This window comes from Aegilops tauschii, chromosome 7 (assembly GCF_002575655.3).
Source record: "Aegilops tauschii subsp. strangulata cultivar AL8/78 chromosome 7, Aet v6.0, whole genome shotgun sequence".
NCBI classification, from domain to species: domain Eukaryota; kingdom Viridiplantae; phylum Streptophyta; class Magnoliopsida; order Poales; family Poaceae; genus Aegilops; species Aegilops tauschii.
This window is the reverse complement of record NC_053041.3, coordinates 9,134,082-9,160,143: the sequence shown is the minus strand read 5'-3', so window position 1 is coordinate 9,160,143 and position 26,062 is coordinate 9,134,082. Positions and strand designations below refer to the sequence as shown.

General features: G+C 47.5%; 1 protein-coding gene and 1 pseudogene across 1 annotated transcript; both read left to right on the top strand.

The window, feature by feature from the left end:
- The first annotated feature begins 766 nt into the window (after positions 1-766).
- On the top strand, positions 767-2,424 carry LOC109785489 (F-box protein At5g49610-like; annotated as a pseudogene).
- A 3,164-nt stretch (positions 2,425-5,588) lies between these two features.
- On the top strand, positions 5,589-7,361 carry LOC141026631 (uncharacterized). Its single transcript, XM_073503470.1, has one exon. It carries the CDS (start codon positions 5,589-5,591, stop codon positions 7,359-7,361), a length of 1,773 nt encoding a protein of 590 aa, XP_073359571.1.
- The last annotated feature ends 18,701 nt before the right edge of the window (positions 7,362-26,062 follow it).

The window sequence follows — 26,062 nt, the reverse complement described above, 5'->3', positions numbered from 1 at the left end:
GATTGGACATACATGTAGATCTTCGTTGTCCATGATTTCGACCCTTTCGGTGGTGGCGATGGCAATGTTCAATAAAGTCTCGGTGGTGTTGTCCTTCATAGTGGACAACATGATTTACATTTTGATTCTTTAGCTCTATTTTCGACCGGCGAAGGTTGGCCAGTCTCGGTCTTATAAGGGAGTGTGTGAGATTTGTGTTCCCCAACTTCAATGGCATGAACTGGGGTGTTCTACATACCCTCTTTCACATTTTCTTCTTAGAGGCGACAGTTGCTATGCAAATTAAGGGCGTCAACTAATTCTAGTCTACATTGACCACTTCTCGGCAGCTACTTCTACAATTTCGTGGGTTTCAACAAGTTTGCTCCGGTGACACAGAGGCCTAGACGCTTTATGGGTTGTTGTTGACTTGTTGATGAAATTTCGTGGTCTTTGGACCAAAATGTCAAGATCTGATATTCCATTGGGTGTGTCTAGATTTCAGACTTGACTACGACCCAGTCAAATGACATAACATGTACTAGTATTAAGAAAGAAAACAAGAAAAAACTAGAAAAAGCACGAATTTTGATATAAAATATGTAGATCGCCTGATACTTAAACAAGTCTATGTGTTCCATTATTTCATAACGGATATTGGCAAGTCCATCGTAACCCTCGTTGGCCGTTCTCCAAGGTGCGAAGCGCCGCCGCCGCCGTCCCCGTTCACCGTCGCCGACGGCGCCCCAAAGCCAGGTACGCACCACCGAGTAGCCCGGTCGACGATTTCCTCTCCCCAATTGCAGATTTCTTTCCTATCTCCAATCTCAGATCAGCTCGGCCTGACCCTTGTCCCGGTGCCCCCTGCCCACGCAGCACTCCAGATTCAGCTCCATGGAGGCGGAGGGGGAGGGGATCTTGGAGAAGAAGACCAGCTCGAGGCTGGGCAACCATCCGGGGGCGACGGCAGCCAGCCTGCTCAACGACGACCTCATCCTGGAGATTCTCTCCCGCCTCCCCGCCAGATCCCTCCACCGCTTCAAGTGCGTCTCCGTGTCCTGGCGCGGCCTCATCGCCGACCCCGCCAACCAAGAAACTGCCCCAGACCCTCGACGGCTTCCTCTACACCACCATCAGCAAGAACGGGCGCCGCCACCACTTTGCTGCTGTCTCCAGCGACGGGGCAGCCCCGTTCGACCCTTGCCTCCCTTACCTGCAGCGTAGCGAGTACAAGGACATCGCTCAGGTGGACGCCTGCAATGGCCTAATCCTCTACCGCGTCTGCAGCAAGAACAAGGTGAACCCTTGGGCTTGGGCAGATGATGATTGCCATTTTGCCGTGTGCAATCCCGCCACCGGGAGGTGGGTGGAGCTGCCCGCACTGCCCCCAAAGCCGCAGGCGCCGGCGAGCAAACATAGACGTACCGTAGGCCTGGCTTTCGATCCGGCAGTCTCGTCCCATTTCCATGTTTTCTTTTTCAAGCAGGCCTATGTGGGAACTTGCATCACAGGAGTGGACATCTACTCCTCGCAGGCAGGAGCCTGGAGTCATAGGGACAGTGTGGTGGTTGAGAAAGTTGCCCTGTCCTTCGGCGGTAGTAAACGCGTCTTCGTCAGTGGTATGCTGTACCTGATGGGCCACCTGAACCACGTCCTCGGCCAGCATGTGCTGCTGAGGGTGGACATGGAGGGGAAAGTGTGGACAACCATCCGTCTGCCGTATGATCAAAGATTTGGTATGATTGGATCGTCTCAAGGATGCTTACACTATGCTATACCTCCTGCCGATAATAACAACAAAATCCTGTTTTCTGAGAGAGCAATCTGGTGCCTCAAGGATCACGATAGTAAAGAATTGGTCTTGAAGCATACTGCCAGCATCGATAATCTTATGAGCATGACCGGGCAGAATTATGGGGTGGCTGGGATGCATCGAGATTGCGATACCATTTTCCTGGTTTCATATGAACATGGTACCTTGGTATCATACGATATGCGGCATCAGAAAGTTGGCCGTATCCTTAATCTTGCGAAAGAGAACGCACAATGGTTTCTGCCTTATGTTCCTCTGTTCTCAGAGTCATTAGCAGTGGCAGATGAGCAGTAGCTTTACCTTCAAACCAAGCATGTGCTTCCTCCCAAGAACTGTCTCTTCTTTCGGCTGAACAACTTGTCTGTGTACTTCGGAATCTGCTTCAATGATGCTGCTCAATTTGCTACTGCTTACACTCCTGCTGGCTTGGTTTCCTGTTCGGAGCAATGCCTGGTAAACCCCACAGCTTAAGCATAATGTCATTTCCAAAGAACGTTGTTACCCCTGTTCTTGTTTGCCTAGCACTGGCTGTTGTTCTGGACATGTATGTATTAGCTCCAGGGGCTAAATTATACTGTAATCGGCCTCCTTGTCCATGAAAATCAGTTATTGTACTAAATCCTAGTGCATATTGTCAACCTTCTATTGTACTAAAAGCTTCAATCAGGCTGGTTACTGCCCTACTTGTGCGATGTCTAGTTTATTTTTGCAAATGCTACCTTTGAGCTAGTTATTTTTATTTATGATTTCTGTAGCTAATGAATTCAGTACATCTTTAGATCTGTTAACCACAGATAAATCACATTGTAATGTCCAAATATGAAATAAAATTGCAAGCTTTGATGCAAAAATTTCGTGCTGGGTGTATGCGCATTTGGTCCCTTCTCAGGTGATAAACCAAGGTAGTACTTAACATATAAGCTTGTGCTTCAACTATGAAAATAGGATTTTTGACAGGTGCCAGGACATAGCATTTGTTGTGCTAGAAATATAGTGGCCATAACATATAGGCTTGTCTGGCTCGCTAAGACGCTTAGCGTTGTGCACTCTTAACTTAACAGCCATATACTGAAGCCTGGGTAATATGGCCGATGTGCCTTGTGGCTGTACGCGTCGAAACTGTACCCGGCAAGTAAGAAAAATCACTGTGTACATCATCAGATGATCAGACTCCAAAATTCTATCGAAAATGAAAATCCTAATGTCAATTTCTTGTTGGGCATTAACTACCATGGAAACCTGCAAGTTTGTGAATCTTCTTTAGTAAAAGCAAACAAATCAGCATACTGTCAGAGTGCCGCTGCTTCATGATTCGGTAGAGAGGCAAAAAGCAGCATGAAGCAAAGTGCCCTGCAGACACTGTGAAGACAACAAGGCAGCGGATTGTTCATTCCTTACTTAGTGAGAAGGAAATTTTTGCTCTAATTTCAGGGCACAGTAGCAGTATACTGTAGCAGAAACGATCGAACTATTTCAGAGATCTTAATCCAAGTTTCTGTTTCTGAAGCTGCTCCTTTCTTGTGAAGGTACGTGCCTACTAGTAACAAATGTCAGCATTTGGTAGCTAGCTTCTTTCTTCACGTCCTCTAATTATTCTGCCAAAACCTGCATGTAATTAAGTAGTACTAGTGGATAACAGTGGCCAGGCACAAACATTACATGGTTTCCACATGTTGGCAGTGGCAATAAATTATTAGCTGATGGGTTAGATCGATTCAATTTGCTGCTGTGCATTACTGACGAGTCTTCCTGAATGTGTAGTAGTACTACTGTTCGTTGTATGTCAAATGGGTTTCTTTTATCTAGGAGTTATTCAGTTGAGCAATTCATGGTCATATATGCCAATAGTTTCACACTGTGTATTCGATATAGCTGATTGGAGGGGATACTAGGCTGTGAATGGCATTAGATTGCCAAACACAACTGTACACTCATAGCTCGTTAGATGGCTTGATCTGTCTGGGGAATGCTGGGAAAAGAAACACAGTGGTCCTCTGATAGTATTATAATCACTTTGCTCTGAAATGAATTAGTATGAGAGTACATACAGTAATATTCATACCATCTCGCTCTGCTAGTCTCATATATGCCAGAGGGGTCCTAGATCAGTTTAACATTTTTGCATGTGGAATGTGTGGGGTATAGGACTAATGGTCCCTGGTCTCATGGTTAGTTCTGTTGTTCTAATCGCATTCGATGATTCTTACGCAGAGAGAAAAAAAATCTGTGATGCGTGGTCTGTCAGATGATTCTTTTAGGCAAGATGCTCAATTAAAATTCAGAAGTGATTAGTGGAGTACTTCTACAGGCAAAAACCATAGCCACGATTTGCCATTGGATGATCCCTCTGGCAGCTCCTTTGTTTCGATTCTGCACGCGTCTTCGATACCCTTCCGGTAGATAGGTATGCGTATCTTCCCTTCTCCCTTTTTCTTTTCTTTTTCCAAAGCACTATATTGGGTGATCTTGTTTGTTGACTAAACTCAGAAGTTTTTTTTTTGCGAAAGAAATTTCCAATCTATTCATCAATCATGGCAGTACAGAGAACACAAGAGGTAATAAAAATTACAACTAGGTCTATGAACCACCTAGCGACGACTACAAGCACTGGAGCAAGCCGAAGGCGCGCCGCCGTCATCGCACCTCCATCACCGGAGTCGGGCAAACCTTGTTGTAGTAGACAGTCGGGAAGTTGTCGTGCTAAGGCTCCAAAGGACCAGCACACCAGAGCAGCAACCATCGCCGTTGAAGAGAGTTGTAGATTGGAAAGATCAAAACTGAAACCACATGAACGAAGACGAACAAAAACTGGATCCAAATAGATCCACCGAAGACCAGCACCGACCGAATCCCATGAGATCCGATGGAGACACACCTCCACACATCCTCCGACAACGATATTCGCACCATCGGGACGGGGATAGGACGTGGGAGACATTATTGCTACCGAGGGACATCGCCGCCGCCACACAGCCCTAAACAAGACGTTCAACCTAGCAAAAACGAGAGCGGGGTCCCTCCCGCCGGCGGGGGGCCGAGATCCTCCACACCTCCACAGGCCAAAGGCCATCGGAGGCGGGGCGGATCCGCGGCGGCGCCGACGGGAGGAGGAAGGAGACTTTTTTTGTGGAGGAGGAAAGACTTTGTTTGTATGGACTAAACTCAGAAGTTGTTCCACCGGAGCTGGTCCATGCAGCAATTGGAAGGTCCTTTGGCCTAGTATGCTCAGTCTTCAGATATACAACTTACGAAATGAACAAGATAATGAAGTGTTTGTCAGTAGTTGAATTTCTATCTACTACGGGTGAATGCTAGTTTTGATCTGCTCTGTTTAGTTGTCAGTGGTTGTGTCCTTCACTGGCAGACACAGTACTGCCCTATGGTGTTAGCAGTAACACGAGTAGCTAACTATCTTTTTTGCATCCAGCACCACTCTTATTTTAATGGAAAAGCAGGTGCTGTGCCCTTTGTGTAAAACTTACGTTTCATTATCTGCAATTTAGGTCAACTCTGTTAGCAAGTTATTAATGTTAGTTGTATAGATAGAACCCCCGCTCGCCCACGTCCTGCATGCGCCTGCATGCTCCTGTACACGATCTCCACGATCGACCACGCGCTCTCGCTAGCGCTCGGCGCTTCCTCTGTACTTGCCCTATATAAGCAGAGATCAATCACAGCACCCCCCAAGGTGGATTGCTCATTCTTTCTCTTGTCCACATGGTATCAGACGCTGGACCCTTCTCTCGTCTATAGACCTCTTCCGCTGCCCACTCCCTTCCAACTGCTTCGTTGAGCCATGTCGATGCCACCACCTCCTTCACCTCCTCCCCCACATCCTGGCAGTGGCACTGGCGGCGCACCCCGCACGCCGGCCACGCCGGTGACCCAGCCTTCCAACCCAGCTCTCCTGACCCCCTCCGTCTTCAACCGCGGAGCGCTCTTTGTCTTCGATGCCGGCGCCTCCACCTCCACAGCGCCGCCGCCTGTCTCTCCATTGGCGGGCATCTTCATCAACCAGCACGTCCCAATCGTGCTGTCGCTAAACCCTCCCAATTTCTCCCACTGGCGTACCTTGTTTGAGGTTATGTTCCAGAAGCAGGCGGTAGGCGACCACCTCAGCAGACCGCCGCGGCCCCAGGACCCGTACTGGCTCCAGGATGATGCCCACATCGTCTCATGGTTGTACAACCGCGTCACTCCGGAGGTGTTCGACTTGATCCACCAGCGCGGCGCCACGGCCGCCGCCGTCTGGAGCTCCATCTGCAACCTCTTCCTAGAGAACGCCGAGCATCAGGTGGTGGTGCTCTCCACCGAGTTCCGGCGCATCGAGCAAGGCGGCTCCTCCATCCTCTCCTTCTTCGCGCGTCTCAAAGACTGCGCCGATCGCCTCGCCGAGCTCGGTGCCACCGTCAACGACCGCGACCAGGTTCTCAACATGATCCGTGGGCTTCACCCCCGGTTCAGGTATGCCGTGCCAATTCTCACCATGCAGACTCCCTTCCCGTCGCTCCTGCGTTGCCGTGCCTTTCTTCTTCTTGAGGAGAGCCGGCTCGCCGCCGACACCACCACCGACACGGCTCTCCATGCTGCTCGGGCCCCCGCCAACGCCAACAATCCTGGGGGCCCCGCTGCTACTGGACAGGGCGGCGGCGCCAACCGCGGACGTGGCGGTGGTCGACGCGGCCGCGGGAGGGGCAACAACTCCGGCGGGGGCACCCAAGCTCCTCGTCCTACTGCTCCCGCACCCGCTCCATGGACCGGCATGGTGCACGCATGGCCCATGCCATGGCGCCCCCACGCCCCCGGCTCCGGCATCCTTGGGCCATGCCCCGGAGGGGCTGTTCCGTTCGCCGGCTCGGCCACACACCACGCGACCGCGCCCGGCACCTACAACACTGCCCCGCCCACTGCCTGGTACCCGGCCGTGCCCCCACACCCGCTCTACAACGTCGCGCCCGCGCCTGCTCCCCCGCCCTCGTCCTCAACCTCGGCGTCGGACCAGAGCGCCCTCATCGCCGCGCTCAACAACATGACAGTGCAGCAGCAGCAGCCGTCTCCCCCGAGCAGCGACTGGTACCTGGACACAGGTGCTTCGTCGCACATGGCGTCGTCGTCAGGTATTCTCTCCTCCGCAAACCCTTGCTACTCTCATCGCATAGTAGTCGGCAACGGATCGTCGCTTGCAGTAACGCACACCGGTCACACCACCATATCTACATCCCACTCCCCGCTCCACCTCAATAACATCCTCGTCTCTCCCCATCTCATCAAAAACCTACTCTCTGTCAAAGCTCTCGCCCGTGGTAACCCAGTTAATGTGGAGTTTGATGATCTTGGCTTCTCTTTCAAGGATCGAAGAACGAGGAAGGTGATCCTCCGCTGTAATGACGCTGGCGACGAGCTCTACCCCATGCCGTACACGCCACCAACCCATGCTCACCACGCGCTCACCGCGGTCTCGCGTGACCTGTGGCACCAACGCCTAGGTCATCCGGCCGTCGACTCCCTCGACCGGACCCTGCGCCCCTCCGTCATCACCCCAGAACCCAGCACCACCGGCGTGTGTTAGGCGTGTCAGCTCGGCAAAAGCACTAGACTCCCTTTTAGTTCATCATCGCATGTATCTTACTTTCCGTTTCAGCTTGTACACAGTGATGTTTGGACCTCCCCCGTACCTAGCAATTCTGGTTGTCAATACTATCTATTGTTGCTCGACGACTATAGTCATTTTGCATGGACATTTCCTCTTCGCCACAAATCAGAGGTTTTCCCTACCATCCGTAATTTCATCGCATTCGTCAAAAACCACTTCAATCTCCCTGTCCTCACAATCCAAACAGACAACGGTAGAGAATTTGACAATGCTTCCTCACGTGCCCTTTTCGCCTCGCTCGGCATCGCCCTGCGCATGTCGTGCCCCTACACGTCTCCACAGAACGGGCGCGCCGAGCGCGCGCTCTGGGTAGAAATCGAGGAAAGTTTTGATTTATTTGAAGTTTTGGGAATATTTGATTTGATTTGATTGAGTTAATGTACAAGCGTGTGGAGGGGTGTAGGCGTAGCGAATATACAATGACCACCTCTCTTTAATAGTAGAGATATGGAGAAAAATCAATATATGAAACAAAATTGGCATAACATGATATTATATCAGATATAATTTAAATAATTAAGACGAAATGTATGTGTCATTTTTGTTCTATAAAAAAGGAAACATAAATAAATGCATACAGTTACAATATCATGTGCGCACCATTCGGCACCCAAAGAGAAACTTCGCGAGGTATCATGAAAAAAAAAGAAAAACAATGGCTCACAGTATAAAAGAGCAAAGATATGGCGCGTCAGTATATTCTTTTTCCCACATAGCAACCATGTTTATGACTCATTTACATGAAGCATATATTTGCTCATGCATGCAACTCCGTGGCAGGTGGACCGGGACACTTGGGGTCACAGGCGGGACATTTTTGCCAGCACTCCTCTTTGGAAGCGAAGCACGGCTGGTCCGGCGGCAGAAGCTCACAGCAGTAACAGGGTCTCGGACGAAAATCCAAATCGGTGCCCAAGCTCATCTGCTCCTGGTCAGAAAAAAATTCAAAACAAATACTAGAAAAATTAAAAAAATTCCAAATTTTTTTGTGTGATAGATAATTTGATGCGTGAGGTCCGCTTTAAATTTCAACTCATTTGGATATCCGAGCAGCTCTCCTACATAGTTACATGATTGCATCACTGAGAAATACAATCGTATATATATATGCTTGCATACACTGTGCTATAACTGCAAGGTATCCGATGAGGAGCAGGATTACTGTCAGCGAGGAAACCAAGCCGCTGCCTCTCATGCTGGGGCGCCCAGTGAACTGGCTACCTGAGAGTCGGATTGTGAGCTAATGGCAATGGTGTAGCCTCGCGGTCGTGCTTGAATATATAGATAGATGGGAGAAATCAATTGTGAGATGCATAGCAGGTGAATTAATATTTTTATTATTTGGTGGTGGAGCAGGCTAATTAATATGGAGATCATGTCGATCACACCATTAACTTTACTCCAGCAAAATAAATTGGAGATCATGCAATCAGCATATCCTTCTAGAAATCAATTTAGTATATTGCGGCAACAAATTAATGTATATGATCTAGTATATATTACTTACCGTTTGTGCGTGTGTGTGTGCATGTATGAGATACTCCTTCGGCTCCAACATGTAAATAACGTGCAATTGAATTAGAGGGAAAATGGTGCTGCCCAATTTTTGCATGTAAATAAGATACTCCTTGTGTATATATATTGTGTTCGATTTTTGTCAAAATGGTGCTGCCCAATGTTTGGTTTCAATATATGATGTTGTGTAGTACCTAGATCCGTGATTACTAGTCATTGGTGGCTATATTTTTGATAACATGCATTACTTGCTGCAATGGCTATCATTGTTTGCTGCTGTGAAGAACTTCTAAATTCAATATGGTTGTCAAGTATGTTAGTTGACATGTATGGCTGTAGTGCACTTTGGTTAGTTTTGGATATTTGGTATGTGAACAAGACTTGTATGACCGATTGCTTTTGTATGTGGCAATTGAACTTGCTACCTTATTGCTACATTACGATATTGTTGTTGAAAATTGTGTTCTATGTGATGTCATTTAAGTGTCATGCTTCTCAATATATAGTTATGTTGTTTTTCTTGAAAATACAAATGAATGCTGCCAATTTTTTTGACATATTGTTATTCCATTTTTCATTCGGTGCTTCAAAACCAAGCACAGGAACATAACCAACCCGTTCTACTTTTTGCTCCTACTATACGAAGAAACGAACCAACCCATTCCTCTGGAATGTAACAATCCATGATAGTTGGTTCCTCAACAAAATACACCCTAAGCTCGCAGGAATTGAGCCCCTGGTGCGTTGTGATGAGAGGTCCTATGTTACTCCGCCCATAGTGCACGTACAGTGTAGTGTAGCTATTTGTTCGCTGTAGGGGGTTTCTCGGGCCACAGTCACCGCCGTCATCTGAGAAATTTGCCCCCTGACCTTCGGCTGCCATCTTGGCGCTGAGAGGTGGGGGAATCTCGGATCTTCAAGACCTCTATGTTCTTCATCAACGTCTAGTGATCATCATAATTTTGTGAGAATAAATTTTCTCTCAATCTTTTGGCGGTGCCATGAGGTTAGAGAGTTTTCTGTCCTCGCACATCCGATTATTCGGATATAATGAGTTTATGTTGCCGTGTCAAGCTTTTTTTTGTTGGTTTGATTTTTGAAGGAGGTGAAATTTTTCATCGACACCATTGTGATGATATAATGATTTGACGGCCTGCATTTTCAGGGGATCATGCCCAGGCCAAGTACATTCATCGATCAAGGCTTCCCATCTTTTTGCATGGGCGACTCAAGACACTTTCAAAAGCCATTATTGGTAATGTTCGTGTGGGTGAAAGAGTGACAACAACATTGTTGCTCCAATCCAATTGCATCCTCTTTACCAAAGCCTTTGGAGTATTTCTTCGAGCAGAGATTGATGTTCGTGTGGGTGAAAGAGTGACATTGTTGCTCCAGTCCAATTGCAACCTCTTTACCAAAATCTTTGGAGTATTTCTTTGAGCAGAGATTGATACAGCGAAGAAGGTGTTTTCAAGAGATTTCATTGTAATTTTTAGTCATAAGAGTTACTTTGTATTTTCTTGGATCTTAGGTCCATATCGGTGTAGCTATAATTGTTATGAGTAATAATAAAGTTACAGGTGTTTCTCGAAAAAAATTATTCACTGTAGCCCCCTGAGTTGCGGCAGCATCTAAGTTTTAAGACGTTTTGTTTCATTTGAACAATTTTTAAAAGTGAATAATTTTAAAACTTCTGAATATTTTTCAAGACAACCAATTTTCTTGCAAATTTCTGAACTAAATTTGGAATGGAACATTTTTCTGAATTTGTGAAATGGGAACATTTTTTGAATTCTTGAACAATTTTAAAAACAGGAACATTGTTTAAATATATGTAATTTATAAAATGGGAACTTTTATTTTGAAGTTTTGAACAACGTTTGATTTTTTTTAAATTCCACACAAATTTTGAAAACAAAAACATTTTTGAAATTCTGGATTTTTTTACAAAATTCCAAACATGTAAAAAACGAATTTTAAAGAAAAAAGAAAAAAAAAAGGTAAAAGTTAAAAAAATGTAAAAAACAAAAATGAAAGAACCAAACCTGAACCGGCCAGGAACTTTCTAGAAAAGTTCACAAAACCGGGATCCGAGGAACGCTAACGGCACGGCCCAATTAGTAGCTCTCTTCGCTCGGTTTGTGTGTTTGCTCGAAAAATCGACGCAAAGAGCGTCATATAGAATTTGCGGCGTGCTGGACTAATTTTCCGAGAAATTTTATTCGGTTTTTCAAATAAACACGAATAACTTATTTTTAAAATGTGATAATTTTGAAATTATGAGGAAGATTTATAAAAAGAGAATCTCATTTTTTATAAAACACAATCAAATTTTGAAAACATGTACATTTTCTGAAGTTTTCAAACAATTTCCAAAATACGCTTTTTTTCAAAATTTTCGAAACACATTTAAAAAACACGAACATTGTTTTATGTTTTTGAGCATTTTTAACACGAATTTTAAACATGGATAAAATTTAAATTCGGAATATATTTTTCAGATTTTTTAAACACGAAACTTAATGAATTTTCTTAAATATTTTTAAAAAATTGGAGTAGAAAATTGAAAAAATAGGAACACTTTTTAAAATTATGAATAATGCTGGGGAAGATCAATCCTCTATTGACAATGACCCCCTGCACGAGACGGGCCTTCTTGTTCCTCCCCTTATCCCTGCAATGCAGAGACTACGCCAATGTGAAATAGCATGGGGGCCACTAGCACAACTTGTTGGCCACCATTTCGATCATTTCCTCGGCTCAAGATCGAGAGAGAAGATGGGTGGTGGCTGCGTTCAAGGGAGATGGATGGAATTGATCGATTACTACAATCATAACAGTTCGCCTGATGTGACACCCAAATTTTATTTAGATTTTTCAAAAGATTTTATTTGACTTGAGGGAGATGAATTAAAAACTTTCTTCAAAAGGACCCTCCCTTTCAAATATTTTTCTCATGACAAGAGTTTTATTTGGATTCACCCAAGACTTGCTTTTGGTCTTGGAGGTCCTTGCCTTTTTATTTGAACTCAAGACAAAATACTTTTCACTTGAGAAAAATGCCTTTTGAAAATCTCTTTGAAAATGCACTATGGCTTTTGGATAAATCCTTTGCCACTTTCAACATTTCTCTCTTGCCATGGCCTTAGTGCAAATCCACTCTCCTAAACCTTCCCTCACCTTTGGATCATGATTTGCATCAAATCCAGCAAGTTGAACCTCCCCATATGATTATTTTTCCATTTAAATCATATTCAAACAAATTTCTGTCTTCTATTCTAGCCCTTGGTGATTTACAAAGGAACTCCACTTTCTGTTTTGATTTTTGCCCCCAAACCTTTTTCCCTTCCTAGTCCCTTGAACCCTCAACCAAGATCCATGAAGATCCACTGGTCTTCAGTTCAAAATTTTCAAACTACACTTGCTGCAAGTTTGGATCAGATTTGTCAAATTTGGTGAAATTCATTCAAATCCTTCTCCAAAAATTCTGAGAAAAATCAGGCAGCCTCTGGGTGCATTGAGTGGTCACCTCACCAAGTCCCAGCCCCAGGAAATTTTTTCTGATTGCCAAATCATTCTGTCGAACACCTGCAGTGCATTGTCAAAATCAGGTTCAGTAAAGTTCAGAGAACATTTCAGTGCACTGTCGTTTTCTTCAGAACCCGACGTCGATCTCGCCAGTGCCGCTGTGTCGCCGTGTTCCCTGTCCCCTCCCCCTTGTCCTCTGCACCGCACGAGCGTCTGGCACCTTGCGGACGTCGGTGACGAGCAGCAGAAGGTGCGCCGCCCCGTGACCGACGCCAGCGGCGGCTTTGCGGCCGCCAGAGAGAGGCGCGGCGCTGACGGCGCCACCCAGCGCCGCCCAAGCCACCGGAGCTCGCCGCGTGGCCTTCCACTCCCCAGAACGCGCTGCCACTCTCGTCGTGAACCGCTGGGCGCGGAGCGCGCTCTCTGCCGCCGACGTGCCCGTGCGGCCACCCCACCGTGGACCGGCGCCGTTACGCCAAGACCAGCCGGGATTAGCGGGGGAACGACACCAGTAACTTCCACTGATGCTGCCTGGCCACTCAAACCTCCTGCCAATCCACTGCATCGCCGTAATTGCTCGCCGGAGATTCTCCGTTCACGGCCACCCCGTCGATCCGCCTATAAATAGAGGCCCCGAGCTTCAACTCGAACCCACACCACCTCTGCACTCCACCTAGAGCACGCCTAGCCACTGGAAGAGCCCCGAGGAGGTCTCCTTCCTCGACTCCGGCCGCCGCGACCCGCCACGGGATCCAGCTCGATTCGCTCCCGTGCGTGTGCCTCTGCCTCCCATCTCTTGCCAGTAGCTTCACTATGCATCCCTCCTTCTGACCCGCGCTTCAATTCGAAGTTTGCAGCCCTCCACCGGAGTTCTTCACCATCACCCGAGCCGCCGTCCGCCGGAGAAAGTGTCGCCGTCGACGTGGTGCTCCCCGTTGGTCGAGTCCACCACCCACCGACGCGGAAGAACACGCTGAAGCTCTTGGTACCCTTCGATCTTCCTGACTCGCCGTGGTTCGACGCCGGCGTCCACCGCAGTCTTCGGGCGCCGGCGAGCTTTTTGAACCTGACATGTGGACCCCCATGTCAGCCTCTGCTCTATTCTCCCTCGAACCGTTTTCTGTTGGCGCCTTCGGGCAGAATACGCTTTCCCTCTTTAGCTAGCGCATTTCTTTCCGAAGCGTTTTCTGGTTTCTCAGTTTAAACCCTGGAACTTTTCTGTTTCATTACAGATGAGTCCCTGGACAGAAACCTTTATACCTTTTTAATAAAAAGGGATTTTTGAGTGATTCTTGTTCTGACAGTCTTAAAATTTTGTCTAGTTTTTATGAGATTTATTTGGAAAATTTTTGGAGAAATTTTTATGCACGCGTTGGTTTTCACGTTAGTGCCCGTTTTCGTTATTGCCGTAGGTTCCGGAAGAGGTGACGGAGCCGCGAACTTCGCCGAGCTAGACTCCGACTTCTCCGAACCAGGCAAGCATGTTTGAACCTTTGATATGATAGGTGTTTTGCATGTTTGCGTGAAAGTTGTGCGTGGCATATGAGTATCGGTGAGTCCCCCGTTGCTTGCGAGGCAACTACCCGCATGTTCCAAAGTTGCGATGATCTCTGGTGAGAGATGGCCTAATCATATGGTGACATGAAGGGCAGCAAGGTGGTACTGTTGTAGCATACCAGCCTTGCGTCATCCGACAAATCCCAACGTTAACGTGGACGGAGCCACGTTATCGTTCTTTTCCCTTCCGTGCTACCACATGTTTCTTTTGCCAGGATGCGGTTTAGTAAGTTGGTAACCTCTTTCCGTGTACACACCAAACAGAGGGGCCGGGATGATGGTACCTTGGCCCAGGATTAAAGCCAGTCATCCGGTCAGGGGGCATGGGTGTTTCCGGTTGGGACCGAGAGGGGGGGCACCCCCTTAGAGCGCGCGTATAGAAATTTGATCCCATGCTACGCGAGGTTGTAGCCTCCCCGTCTCAAGGTTTTTCTTGAACGTAGCCGAGGGTGATCCCTGGCTTCGGAATATTGAATGGGTGTGTACTGGTTAGACGTGTTTCTTCCAAAACACCGTAAACGGAACTAGTCCCTGTGACTACTGAAATCCGTTGGCTGTGGTTAAGTACAAACTCTGCAGAGTCAAATTCTTCCAAGTCATCGTATCCATGATCAAGTAGTGAAGTCAGTATATCCCTATCTATCCGCGTGGAAAACTTCTCCCCCGGTGAACAAGCTCAAGTGGTGAACCCAATTTAATTATTATTACTGTGGATGGACTAACCTTATATTTGTTTCGTACTTGTAATAATTTATAATCCCGAGCTACTGAATTATTGAGCTACAATATAAGCCCTTTATGTGATGTCGCTCAGACGTCCGACTGTGGCGTGTTTTTGTTTCTTACTTTAAATATAAGCCCTTTATGTGATGTCGCTCAGACGTCCGACTGTGGCGTGTTTTTGTTTCTTACTTTAAATATAAGCCCTTTATGTGATGTCGCTCAGACGTCCGACTGTGGCACGCATTGCCTTTATTTCCTGTTATAAGCCCTTTATGTGGTGTCGCCTCGACGCCCGACTGCGGCATTATTATTCTTGCAGTTTCCTCTCGAGGAGTCATTCAGACCCTCGCTTGGCACCAGTATTACTATTCTTGCAGTTTCCTCTCAAGGAGTCATTCAGACCCTCGTTTGGCACCCAGTATTTATTATCTCTATGCCTGAACGCACTGGTTAATCTTTACATATGCTTCATGTTTACGTTTGTTATATCTTATGTCCGAACTGTCTTGCGAGTATTTTCATAGTACTCACCTGGCTTGTTGTTTTGGCCAGATGTTGACGAAGGCGATCTCTTGGATGAAGAGTTTGATAGTGCGTCCGACGCCTAGAGGAGTCCCAGTCAGTCCTGTGCAATCCCGGATATTGGTCTTTGTATTATATACGCTTCCGCCACCCGCAATAAGTCTCCTCGAGCCTCACTCCGACGCTCGAAGAGCTGTAGTCTTCATGAGTCACATCACTCGCTTCGTGGTGATATTTCCGCCTCCGTTATTATCGTGAGTTAGTAGTTATGCCACCCTATCCGCCGTCTTGTTTTATCGGCGTGCATGTAATAGATTGTTGGGCAGTCTCCGCTCAACCTTGTATTATATTTCAGTACTCCTGGTACTTTTCTTCTGTGACCAAGACATTGTCTACCAGTGAGAAGGAATTCTTCCTTACTGGTCCGTAAAAGGGATTGGTCTCTCAATAATTATTTTATTGAAAAACCGGTCGTGACAAGCTTGGTATCAGAGCCAGGCTGACTGTAGGAAGCCACTAGGTGCGATCGCTAATCGGTTATTAGCCTCTTTTGTGCTTTTTCAGCATTTTGCAAATTGTAGCTATTTTCTGTTGGTCATCATAAATTTATGACATGACTACTCAGAATTTTTGCCTACTTTTGTAGATGGCTGGCAATAGCTGTGAGAATCGAGTGTTCACGAACGTGCCCGAGGGGTTTGTCAAGCTCCTCGTCTCCATCTCCAAGCTCGCGATCGGGCCAGCAGCTCGCCCGGAGTTCACACTCTATCAGCACAAGCTCAGCGACGACGTGTCTATGCACCAAGCTGTGGTGCAATTCAAGGGAGGACGTTCTGCAGCTCGCCACTTCCGTTTTTTGGGAAGGGCCATGCCTACGGAGAGGCATGCCATGCAGATGGCTGCCCGTGAGGCGATAGCTCGTCTTCGGGACATCCTTCCTACGATGAAGACTCGTCGCTACCGCTACCTCCCATGCCATGTGCCATACACCAGTCACTATGCTTTCGCCTGCCATCGGGGAGAGCGAGATGAAGCCATCGAGATGGTTGTGGAGTATCTCAAGGCTCTGGAGGAGTCTTTCGACAACCTCATAGACGATCTTATGGCTGCCCGCATGGACTCAGTTCGGGGCGGTCCTGCCAGCAGGAAGGAGCTTCTCCACACGGCACCGCCTTTGACATTCGTCTCGTCTTCAGCCTCTTATGCACCGGCCGTTTTGGCCACTGCTCGCCGTCTGCCTACCACTGAGGAGTTCGACCGAGTCACCGCTCCTACTCCAGTCAGGGCTGCACTGCCTGCCGCACCCGCTCTACCACCTGTCGCTCCCGCGCCATCACCGCAGCGCAGTGTTACGCGCCAGGAGCCAGCTAGAGAGGAGGTGGAGGTTGATTCTCCTGGACCGCTGAGTCTTGCCATCGGGAAGGGAAAGGAAATCTTCACCATCTCCGACTGAGAGCGCCGAGTAGCCGCGCGTTATGTCTGCTTGTATGATGTGGTTTCTCTGTACGCTAGTTTGTATTGGTGTGTTTGCTGCCTTCCGGAGGAGTACGCTAGTCTAAATAACATGTCAGGAATGTGTACGCACATCCTGAGTGCTGTATCATGTGTTTGTATTTCGCGTGTAAGATTTGTGTTAAGCAGTCTTTTCTCCATGCAAAACCGCTTATGTTTTCCTTGAAAACCTTGAGATCTTTCAAATTGTTGCCTTTGCAAAGTTTTCCTTGTGCTACACTGTTTTTCTCATGGGTTTTGCAAAATAATACCCCAGACTGGAAAAATGTCTCGTCCATGGACTCGCTCCATGCCCAACCAGCCAGAAGAGGTTTATGGGACACAGACTAGCAACAATTTCACTCAGGGTCAGTCCAGTCAACAAGACAGCGAAGCAGCCCTGTCTCAAGTATGCCGTCTCTTCGAGCAAAGCCAGCAACAGCACCAAGAGATGATGAATCATGTCATCAATATGGGAAACCACCGTGAGTCCTATCAACCACATTCCAAGTTATCCGAGTTACAGAAGACCCGCCCCTCAACTTTTGCTCACACCGATAGGCCGCTGGAAGCCGATGATTGGCTTCGTGACATTGAAAGGAAACTAATTATTGCTCAGTGTTCAGATCATGAGAAGGTGCTTTATGCACCACACTACCTTACTGGCGCAGCTGCAGCATGGTGGGAAAACTTCCTACACATGCATCCCAGTGAACACAACATCACCTGGGAAGAGTTCAAGGAAGGCTTCCGTGGGGCACACATCCCCATGAGCATCATAAAAATCAAGAAGAGAGAGTTTGATGACCTGAAGCAGAGAGGCATGTCAGTGACAGAATACAATGGTCAGTTTACCCAGCTATCTCGTTATGCCTACGACAAGCACATGACAGAAAACAAGAAGATGGAAAAATTCCTGGACGGCCTGGCACCAGCACTAAGATGCCAACTGATTGTACACACCTTTCCGGACTTTAAAACTCTGGTGGACAAGGCCATTACCTTGGAGAATGAGCGCCGTAGTCTGGAAGATATCCGTAAGCGAAAGAGGGACAAGACGACTCTTGCTCGCAACAACCGAAGCAAGACTGAGGTTCCAAGGACAGAAGCAAGGAGATCCACGACTACCGATCCAAGGCCCGTCAGACAATTTCATGCCAGGGACAAAGAGTTCACGTACCGTCCAGGGGTCACATGCTATGCTTGTGAGGAGGAAGGGCACTATGCTAAACAATGCCCAAAGCCGAGGAACGCGGCCCCCAAGCCAAACAATGGTGGAAACAATCCAGCCCCCAAGCGCAACAATTTCAATCCCAACAACAACCACAAGAAGGGTCACCTGAACCATGTGACCAGGGAAGAGGCGCAGAATGCCCCAGACATCGTGCTCGGTACGTTCCCTGTCAACACAGTACCTGCCACGGTTTTGTTTGATTCTGGAGCTTCCCATTCGTTCGTTTCGAAGAGTTTTGTTTTACAACATGATTTTCCGATACTTCCCTTGGAGAAATCTATGATCATCAAGTCCCCCGGAAATAAGCAAATCGCTCAGGGTTACTGCCAAGGAGTGGTCATTGAGTTCGAAGGACTACAATTCCAAGCAAATCTCATCGTGTTGGAGAGTAAAGGACTGGATGTCATTTTAGGAATGGACTGGTTGACCACCAACAAAGGATTCATTGACTGTTTCAATCGGACCGTGATTCTCACCCACCATCATGGCAAGACAATAAAGGTTACAGCTCAAGAAAGACCACGGTCACAGCAACCAAAACTGAACAAAGTGGACATTTCTGAACTGAGAAAAGTTCCAGTGGTATGCGAGTTTCCTGATGTGTTCCCTGAAGAACTGCCAGGCATGCCACCAGACCGAGAGATAGAGTTCAGCATCGAACTAGCACCTGGCACCGCTCCCATCTATAAGAAGCCTTATAGAATGGCACCCTCAGAATTGGTGGAGTTGAAGATGCAGATAAAGGAATTGTTGGACAAAGGATTTATTCGGGCCAGCTCCTCACCTTGGGGTTCGCCAGTGTTGTTCGCCAAGAAAAAGGATGGGACACTAAGACTGTGTATAGACTATCGAGCCCTCAATATGGTCACCATCAAAAACAAATATCCGATGCCACGGATAAATGATTTGTTTGACCAGCTCGCACAAGCCAAGGTATTCTCAAAAATTGATTTGAGATCGGGATATCATCAACTGAAAGTACGGACAGAAAGATATCCCCAAGACAGCATTCACTTCCAGATACGGATTATATGAGTTCACAGTGATGCCTTTTGGTCTAACAAACGCCCCCGCATATTTCGTCCACCTCATGAACAAGGTGTTCATGAAATTCATGGACAAGTTTGTTGTGGTGTTCATCGACGATATTCTGGTATACTCAAGGACACCAGAAGAGCATGCTGAGCATCTCCGAATTGTTTTGGGAGAATTGAGGAAACATCAGTTGTACGCCAAATTTAGCAAGTGCGAATTTTGGCTAAGACAAGTTGGTTTCTTAGGCCATATATTGAACCAAGAAGGCGTGGCCGTAGACCCAGAAAAAGTCAAAGCCATACTTGACTGGAAGCCGCCCGCCAATGTTACAGATGTGCGGAGTTTCCTAGGAATGGCCGGATATTACAGAAGATTTATTGAAGGATTCTCCACTGTGGCAAAACCCATAACACAGTTGCTCAAGAAAGACAAGAAATTTGTATGGACGGAAGCATGCGAGAAAAGCTTCCAAGAACTCAAGAAGAAGCTGACAACCGCACCGGTCTTAACTGTGCCAGACATACACAAGAGTTTTGAAGTATATTGTGACGCGTCCCGAAAAGGTCTCGGGTGTGTGCTGATGCAGGATGGCAAAGTTGTCGCATATGCCTCCAGGCAGCTGCGAAAACATGAGGAAAATTACCCAACACATGACCTGGAGCTAGCAGCAGTCATTCATGCACTCAAGGAGTGGAGGCACTTTCTGTTGGGAAATCGCTGTAAAATATATACAGACTATAAGAGCCTCAAATATATTTTCACACAGCCAGAGCTAAATTTACGCCAACGACGCTGGTTGGAACTGGGCAAGGACTATGATGTCGGTATTCACTACCATCCAGGGAAAGCAAATGTAGTGGCCGATGCCCTTAGTCGAAACCCCAGCCCGGACAATGACGGTCCGCGAAACTTGAGGCCTGAGTTTCAGCAAGAGTTCGCTAGGCTCAACATGATGTTAGTCTCTGAGGGCACCGTATCAAATCTGGAGATACAACCCACCCTAGTGGAACAAATTAAGAAGGCTCAACAGGGACATCCCAGCATCGAAGGTATAAAAAAAATGAACCTTGGTAAGGCTTCAGAGTTCGTCACAGACAGTGAAGGAATATTATGGTACGGAGACAGACTTTGCGTACCTAACATTGAGGAGCTCAAGCAACAAATCTTAACCGAAAGCCACACCGCTCCATACTCGATCCACCCTGGAGGAACCAAAATGTACAAAGACATTCAGGAAAGATTTTGGTGGCACGGTATGAAAAGAGATATAGCCACATTTATTGCTTGTTGCGATTCATGTCAGCGCATCAAGGCCGAGCATCAAAAGCCAGCAGGGCTACTCCAGCCAAACAGGATACCGGAGTGGAAATGGGATGAAATAGGAATGGACTTCATTGTCGGATTACCCCGATCACAACGCGGAAATGACGCCATATGGGTCATCACAGACCGACTAACCAAGGTTGCTCATTTCATTCCCGTGAAGACTACCTACTCCACGCAAAGACTGGCCAAACTTTATCTCTCCCGTATAGTTTGTTTGCATGGAGTCCCAAAGACTATAATATCCGATCGAGGCACACAATTTGTCTCCAAATTTTGGGATCACCTACAACAAGCTCTGGGCACGCAACTAGCATTCAGTACGGCGTACCACCCTCAGACTGATGGACAAACAGAACATGTAAACCAAATCCTAGAGGATATGCTAAGAGCCTGTGTGCTTACCTATGGATCCAGTTGGGAAGAGAGTTTGCCGTATGCCGAATTTGCTTACAACAACAGTTACCAAGCCAGCTTGCAAATGGCACCCTTTGAAGCATTGTACGGACGGAGGTGTCGTACCCCACTGAATTGGTCAGAAGCAGGTGACAGCCGTATCTTCGGCCCAGACATGCTTAAAGAGGCCGAGGAGAAAGTTAAACAGATCAGGGACAGACTCAAGACAGCACAGAGCCGACAAAAGAGCTACTATGATCAGAAGCATCGTGAGGTCAGCTTTGAACCCGGTGATTCCGTATACCTCCGAGTATCTCCTATGAGGGGTCTGCAACGGTTCAAAATTAAGGGGAAGCTAGCCCCAAGATTTATTGGACCATTTTGTATAAAGGCACGAAGAGGCACGGTAGCCTACCAACTAGACTTACCCAAGGAGCTGTCGGACGTCCATGACGTGTTTCACGTCTCTCAACTGAGAAAATGTGTAAGTAACCCAGAGAAGCAGGTATCCCATGAGAGCATTGATGTGCAACCAGACCTCACCTACAGAGAGAGGCCAGTAAAGATTTTAGAAGAGTCTGAACGGAGGACCCGTCAGAAAACGACAAAGTTTTTCAGAGTTCAGTGGAGCAACCACACTGAGGATGAAGCCACATGGGAAAGGGAAGATTTTCTTCAGGCAGAATATCCATATCTATTTGAGGATCAGCAGAAATCTCGAGGACGAGATTTTTCCTAAGGGGGTAGGTGTTGTGACACCCAAATTTTATTTGGATTTTTCAAAAGATTTTATTTGACTTGAGGGAGATGAATTAAAAACTTTCTTCAAAAGGACCCTCCCTTTCAAATAATTTTCTCATGACAAGAGTTTTATTTGGATTCACCCAAGACTTGCTTTTGGTCTTGGAGGTCCTTGCCTTTTTATTTGAACTCAAGACAAAATACTTTTCACTTGAGAAAAATGCCTTTTGAAAATCTCTTTGAAAATGCACTATGGCTTTTGGATAAATCCTTTGCCACTTTCAACATTTCTCTCTTGCCATGGCCTTAGTGCAAATCCACTCTCCTAAACCTTCCTTCACCTTTGGATCATGATTTGCATCAAATCCAGCAAGTTGAACCTCCCCATATGATTATTTTTCCATTTAAATCATATTCAAACAAATTTCTGTCTTCTATTCTAGCCCTTGGTGATTTACAAAGGAACTCCACTTTCTGTTTTGATTTTTGCCCCCAAACCTTTTTCCCTTCCTAGTCCCTTGAACCCTCAACCAAGATCCATGAAGATCCACTGGTCTTCAGTTCAAATTTTTCAAACTACACTTGCTGCAAGTTTGGACCAGATTTGTCAAATTTGGTGAAATTCATTCAAATCCTTCTCCAAAAATTCTGAGAAAAATCAGGCAGCCTCTGGGTGCATTGAGTGGTCACCTCACCAAGTCCCAGCCCCAGGAAATTTTTTCTGATTGCCAAATCATTCTGTCGAACACCTGCAGTGCATTGTCAAAATCAGGTTCAGTAAAGTTCAGAGAACATTTCAGTGCACTGTCGTTTTCTTCAGAACCCGACGTCGATCTCGCCAGTGCCGCTGTGTCGCCGTGTTCCCTGTCCCCTCCCCCTTGTCCTCTGCACCGCACGAGCGTCTAGCACCTTGCGGACGTCGGTGACGAGCAGCAGAAGGTGCGCCGCCCCGTGACCGACGCCAGCGGCGGCTTTGCGGCCGCCAGAGAGAGGCGCGGCGCTGACGGCGCCACCCAGAGCCGCCCAAGCCACCGGAGCTCGCCGCGTGGGCTTCCACTCCCCAGAACGCGCTGCCACTCTCGTCGTGAACCGCTGGGCGCGGAGCGCGCTCTCTGCCGCCGACGTGCCCGTGCGGCCACCCCACCGTGGACCGGCGCCGTTACGCCAAGACCAGCCGGGATTAGCGGGGGAACGACACCAGTAACTTCCACTGATGCTGCCTGGCCACTCAAACCTCCTGCCAATCCACTGCATCGCCGTAATTGCTCGCCGGAGATTCTCCGTTCATGGCCACCCCGTCGATCCGCCTATAAATAGAGGCCCCGAGCTTCAACTCGAACCCACACCACCTCTGCACTCCACCTAGAGCACGCCTAGCCACTGGAAGAGCCCCGAGGAGGTCTCCTTCCTCGACTCCGGCCGCCGCGACCCGCCACGGGATCCAGCTCGATTCACTCCCGTGCGTGCGCCTCTGCCTCCCATCTCTTGCCAGTAGCTTCACTATGCATCCCTCCTTTTGACCCGCGCTTCAATTCAAAGTTTGCAGCCCTCCACCGGAGTTCTCCACCATCACCCGAGCCGCCGTCCGCCGGAGAAAGTGTCGCCGTCGACGTGGTGCTCCCCGTTGGTCGAGTCCACCACCCACCGACGCGGAAGAACACGCTGAAGCTCTTGGTACCCTTCGATCTTCCTGACTCGCCGTGGTTCGACGCCGGCGTCCACCGCAGTCTTCGGGCGCCGGCGAGCTTTTTGAACCTGACATGTGGACCCCCCATGTCAGCCTCTGCTCTATTCTCCCTCGAACCGTTTTCTGTTGGCGCCTTCGGGCAGAATACGCTTTCCCTCTTTAGCTAGCGCATTTCTTTCCGAAGCGTTTTCTGGTTTCTCAGTTTAAACCCTGGAACTTTTCTGTTTCATTACAGATGAGTCCCTGGACAGAAACCTTTCTAACTTTTTAATAAAAAAGGATTTTTGAGTGATTCTTGTTCTGACAGTCTTAAAATTTTGTCTAGTTTTTTATGAGATTTATTTGGAAAAATTTTGGAGAAATTTTTATGCACGCGTTGGTTTTCACGTTAATGCCCGTTTTCGTTATTGCCGTAGGTTCCGGAAGAGGTGACGGAGCCGCGAACTTCGCCGAGCTAGACTCCGACTTCTCCGAACCAGGCAAGCATGTTTGAACCTTTGATATGATAGGTGTTTTGCATGTTTGCGTGAAAGTTGTGCGTGGCATATGAGTATCGGTGAGTCCCCCGTTGCTTGCGAGGCAACTACCCGCATGTTCCAAAGTTGCGATGATCTCTGGTGAGAGATGGCCTAATCATGTGGTGACATGAAGGGCAGCAAGGTGGTACTGTTGTAGCATACCAGCCTTGCGTCATCCGACAAATCCTGACGTTAACGTGGACGGAGCCACGTTATCGTTCTTTTCCCTTCCGTGCTACCACATGTTTCTTTTGCCAGGATGCGGTTTAGTAAGTTGGTAACCTCTTTCCGTGTACACACCAAACAGAGGGGCCGGGATGATGGTACCTTGGCCCAGGATTAAAGCCAGTCATCCGGTCAGGGGGCATGGGTGTTTCCGGTTGGGACCGAGAGGGGGGCACCCCCTTAGAGCGCGCGTATAGAAATTTGATCCCATGCTACGCGAGGTTGTAGCCTCCCCGTCTCAAGGTTTTTCTTGAACGTAGCCGAGGGTGATCCCTGGCTTCGGAATATTGAATGGGTGTGTACTGGTTAGACGTGTTTCTTCCAAAACACCGTAAACGGAACTAGTCCCTGTGACTACTGAAATCCGTTGGCTGTGGTTAAGTACAAACTCTGCAGAGTCAAATTCTTCCAAGTCATCGTATCCATGATCAAGTAGTGAAGTCAGTATATCCCTATCTATCCGCGTGGAAAACTTCTCCCCCGGTGAACAAGCTCAAGTGGTGAACCCAATTTAATTATTATTATTGTGGATGGACTAACCTTATATTTGTTTCGTACTTGTAATAATTTATAATCCCGAGCTACTGAATTATTGAGCTACAATATAAGCCCTTTATATGATGTCGCTCAGACGTCCGACTGTGGCGTGTTTTTGTTTCTTACTTTAAATATAAGCCCTTTATGTGATGTCGCTCAGACGTCCGACTGTGGCGTGTTTTTGTTTCTTACTTTAAATATAAGCCCTTTATGTGATGTCGCTCAGACGTCCGACTGTGGCACGCATTGCCTTTATTTCCTGTTATAAGCCCTTTATGTGGTGTCGCCCCGACGCCCGACTGCGGCATTATTATTCTTGCAGTTTCCTCTCGAGGAGTCATTCAGACCCTCGCTTGGCACCAGTATTACTATTCTTGCAGTTTCCTCTCGAGGAGTCATTCAGACCCTCGTTTGGCACCCAGTATTTATTATCTCTATGCCTGAACGCACTGGTTAATCTTTACATATGCTTCATGTTTACGTTTGTTATATCTTATGTCCGAACTGTCTTGCGAGTACTTTCATAATACTCACCTGGCTTGTTGTTTTGGCCAGATGTTGACGAAGGCGATATCTTGGATGAAGAGTTTGATAGTGCGTCCGACGCCTAGAGGAGTCCCAGTCAGTCCTGTGCGATCCCGGATATTGGTCTTTGTATTATATACGCTTCCGCCACCCGCAATAAGTCTCCTCGAGCCTCACTCCGACGCTCGAAGAGCTGTAGTCTTCATGAGTCACATCACTCGCTTCGCGGTGATATTTCCGTCTCCGTTATTATCGTGAGTTAGTAGTTATGCCACCCTATCCGCCGTCTTGTTTTATCGGCGTGCATGTAATAGGTTGTTGGGCAGTCTTCGCTCAACCTTGTATTATATTTCAGTACTCCTGGTACTTTTCTTCTGTGACCAAGACATTGTCTACCAGTGAGAAGGAATTCTTCCTTACTGGTCCGTAAAAGGGATTGGTCTCTCAATAATTATTTTATTGAAAAACCGGTCGTGACACCTGACTTGTTATTTATATACTTGTTGTTGAACAATCATCACGGGGGCAATCTCCACCTGAATACATTAGTTAAATGGAGCCAACAGTTTGGCCAATTTACAGAGTTGCGTTCGGACACGAGGAGAGGTAGTCGCAGGAAGACATGGCAACAATTTTTACATTCGGTTGAATGAACAGATGAGTCCAAAGAGTAAAATCCAAAACAATGTTCTTCATGCTAGCCGGAGGTGGATGGTCCCGTTGTAGAAGACTTCAGTGTTACACGAGTCCCAAATCTTTCAAAGTATGATGAGGGCGACCGAGGGCCAAATGTTATCACTAATGCTGGTCCGTGTTGGACGTTCCAAACATCTAGGATAGTGTTGTTACCCTTCTCTTCTAACCCTATCACCATGCACGCGTCCTTTTCCGGTCCGAATCGACTGATGGAAGCTGGGCCATCACCCCCCTTCCCCCTCAACCCGCGCCTATCCTCACGCCCAATGGTCCCACGTCAGCCTCCCTTGCTCGGCCCACATGAACCGGCACACTCTACGATCCCCCGTGCCGTCCCATCTCCTTTCTTATGCTCACCTGCGTG

Bases quoted from the DNA above. Each gene is read 5' to 3' on its own strand.
- LOC141026631 (XM_073503470.1), top strand. From the start codon at position 5,589: ATGTCGATGCCACCACCTCCTTCACCTCCTCCCCCACATCCTGGCAGT.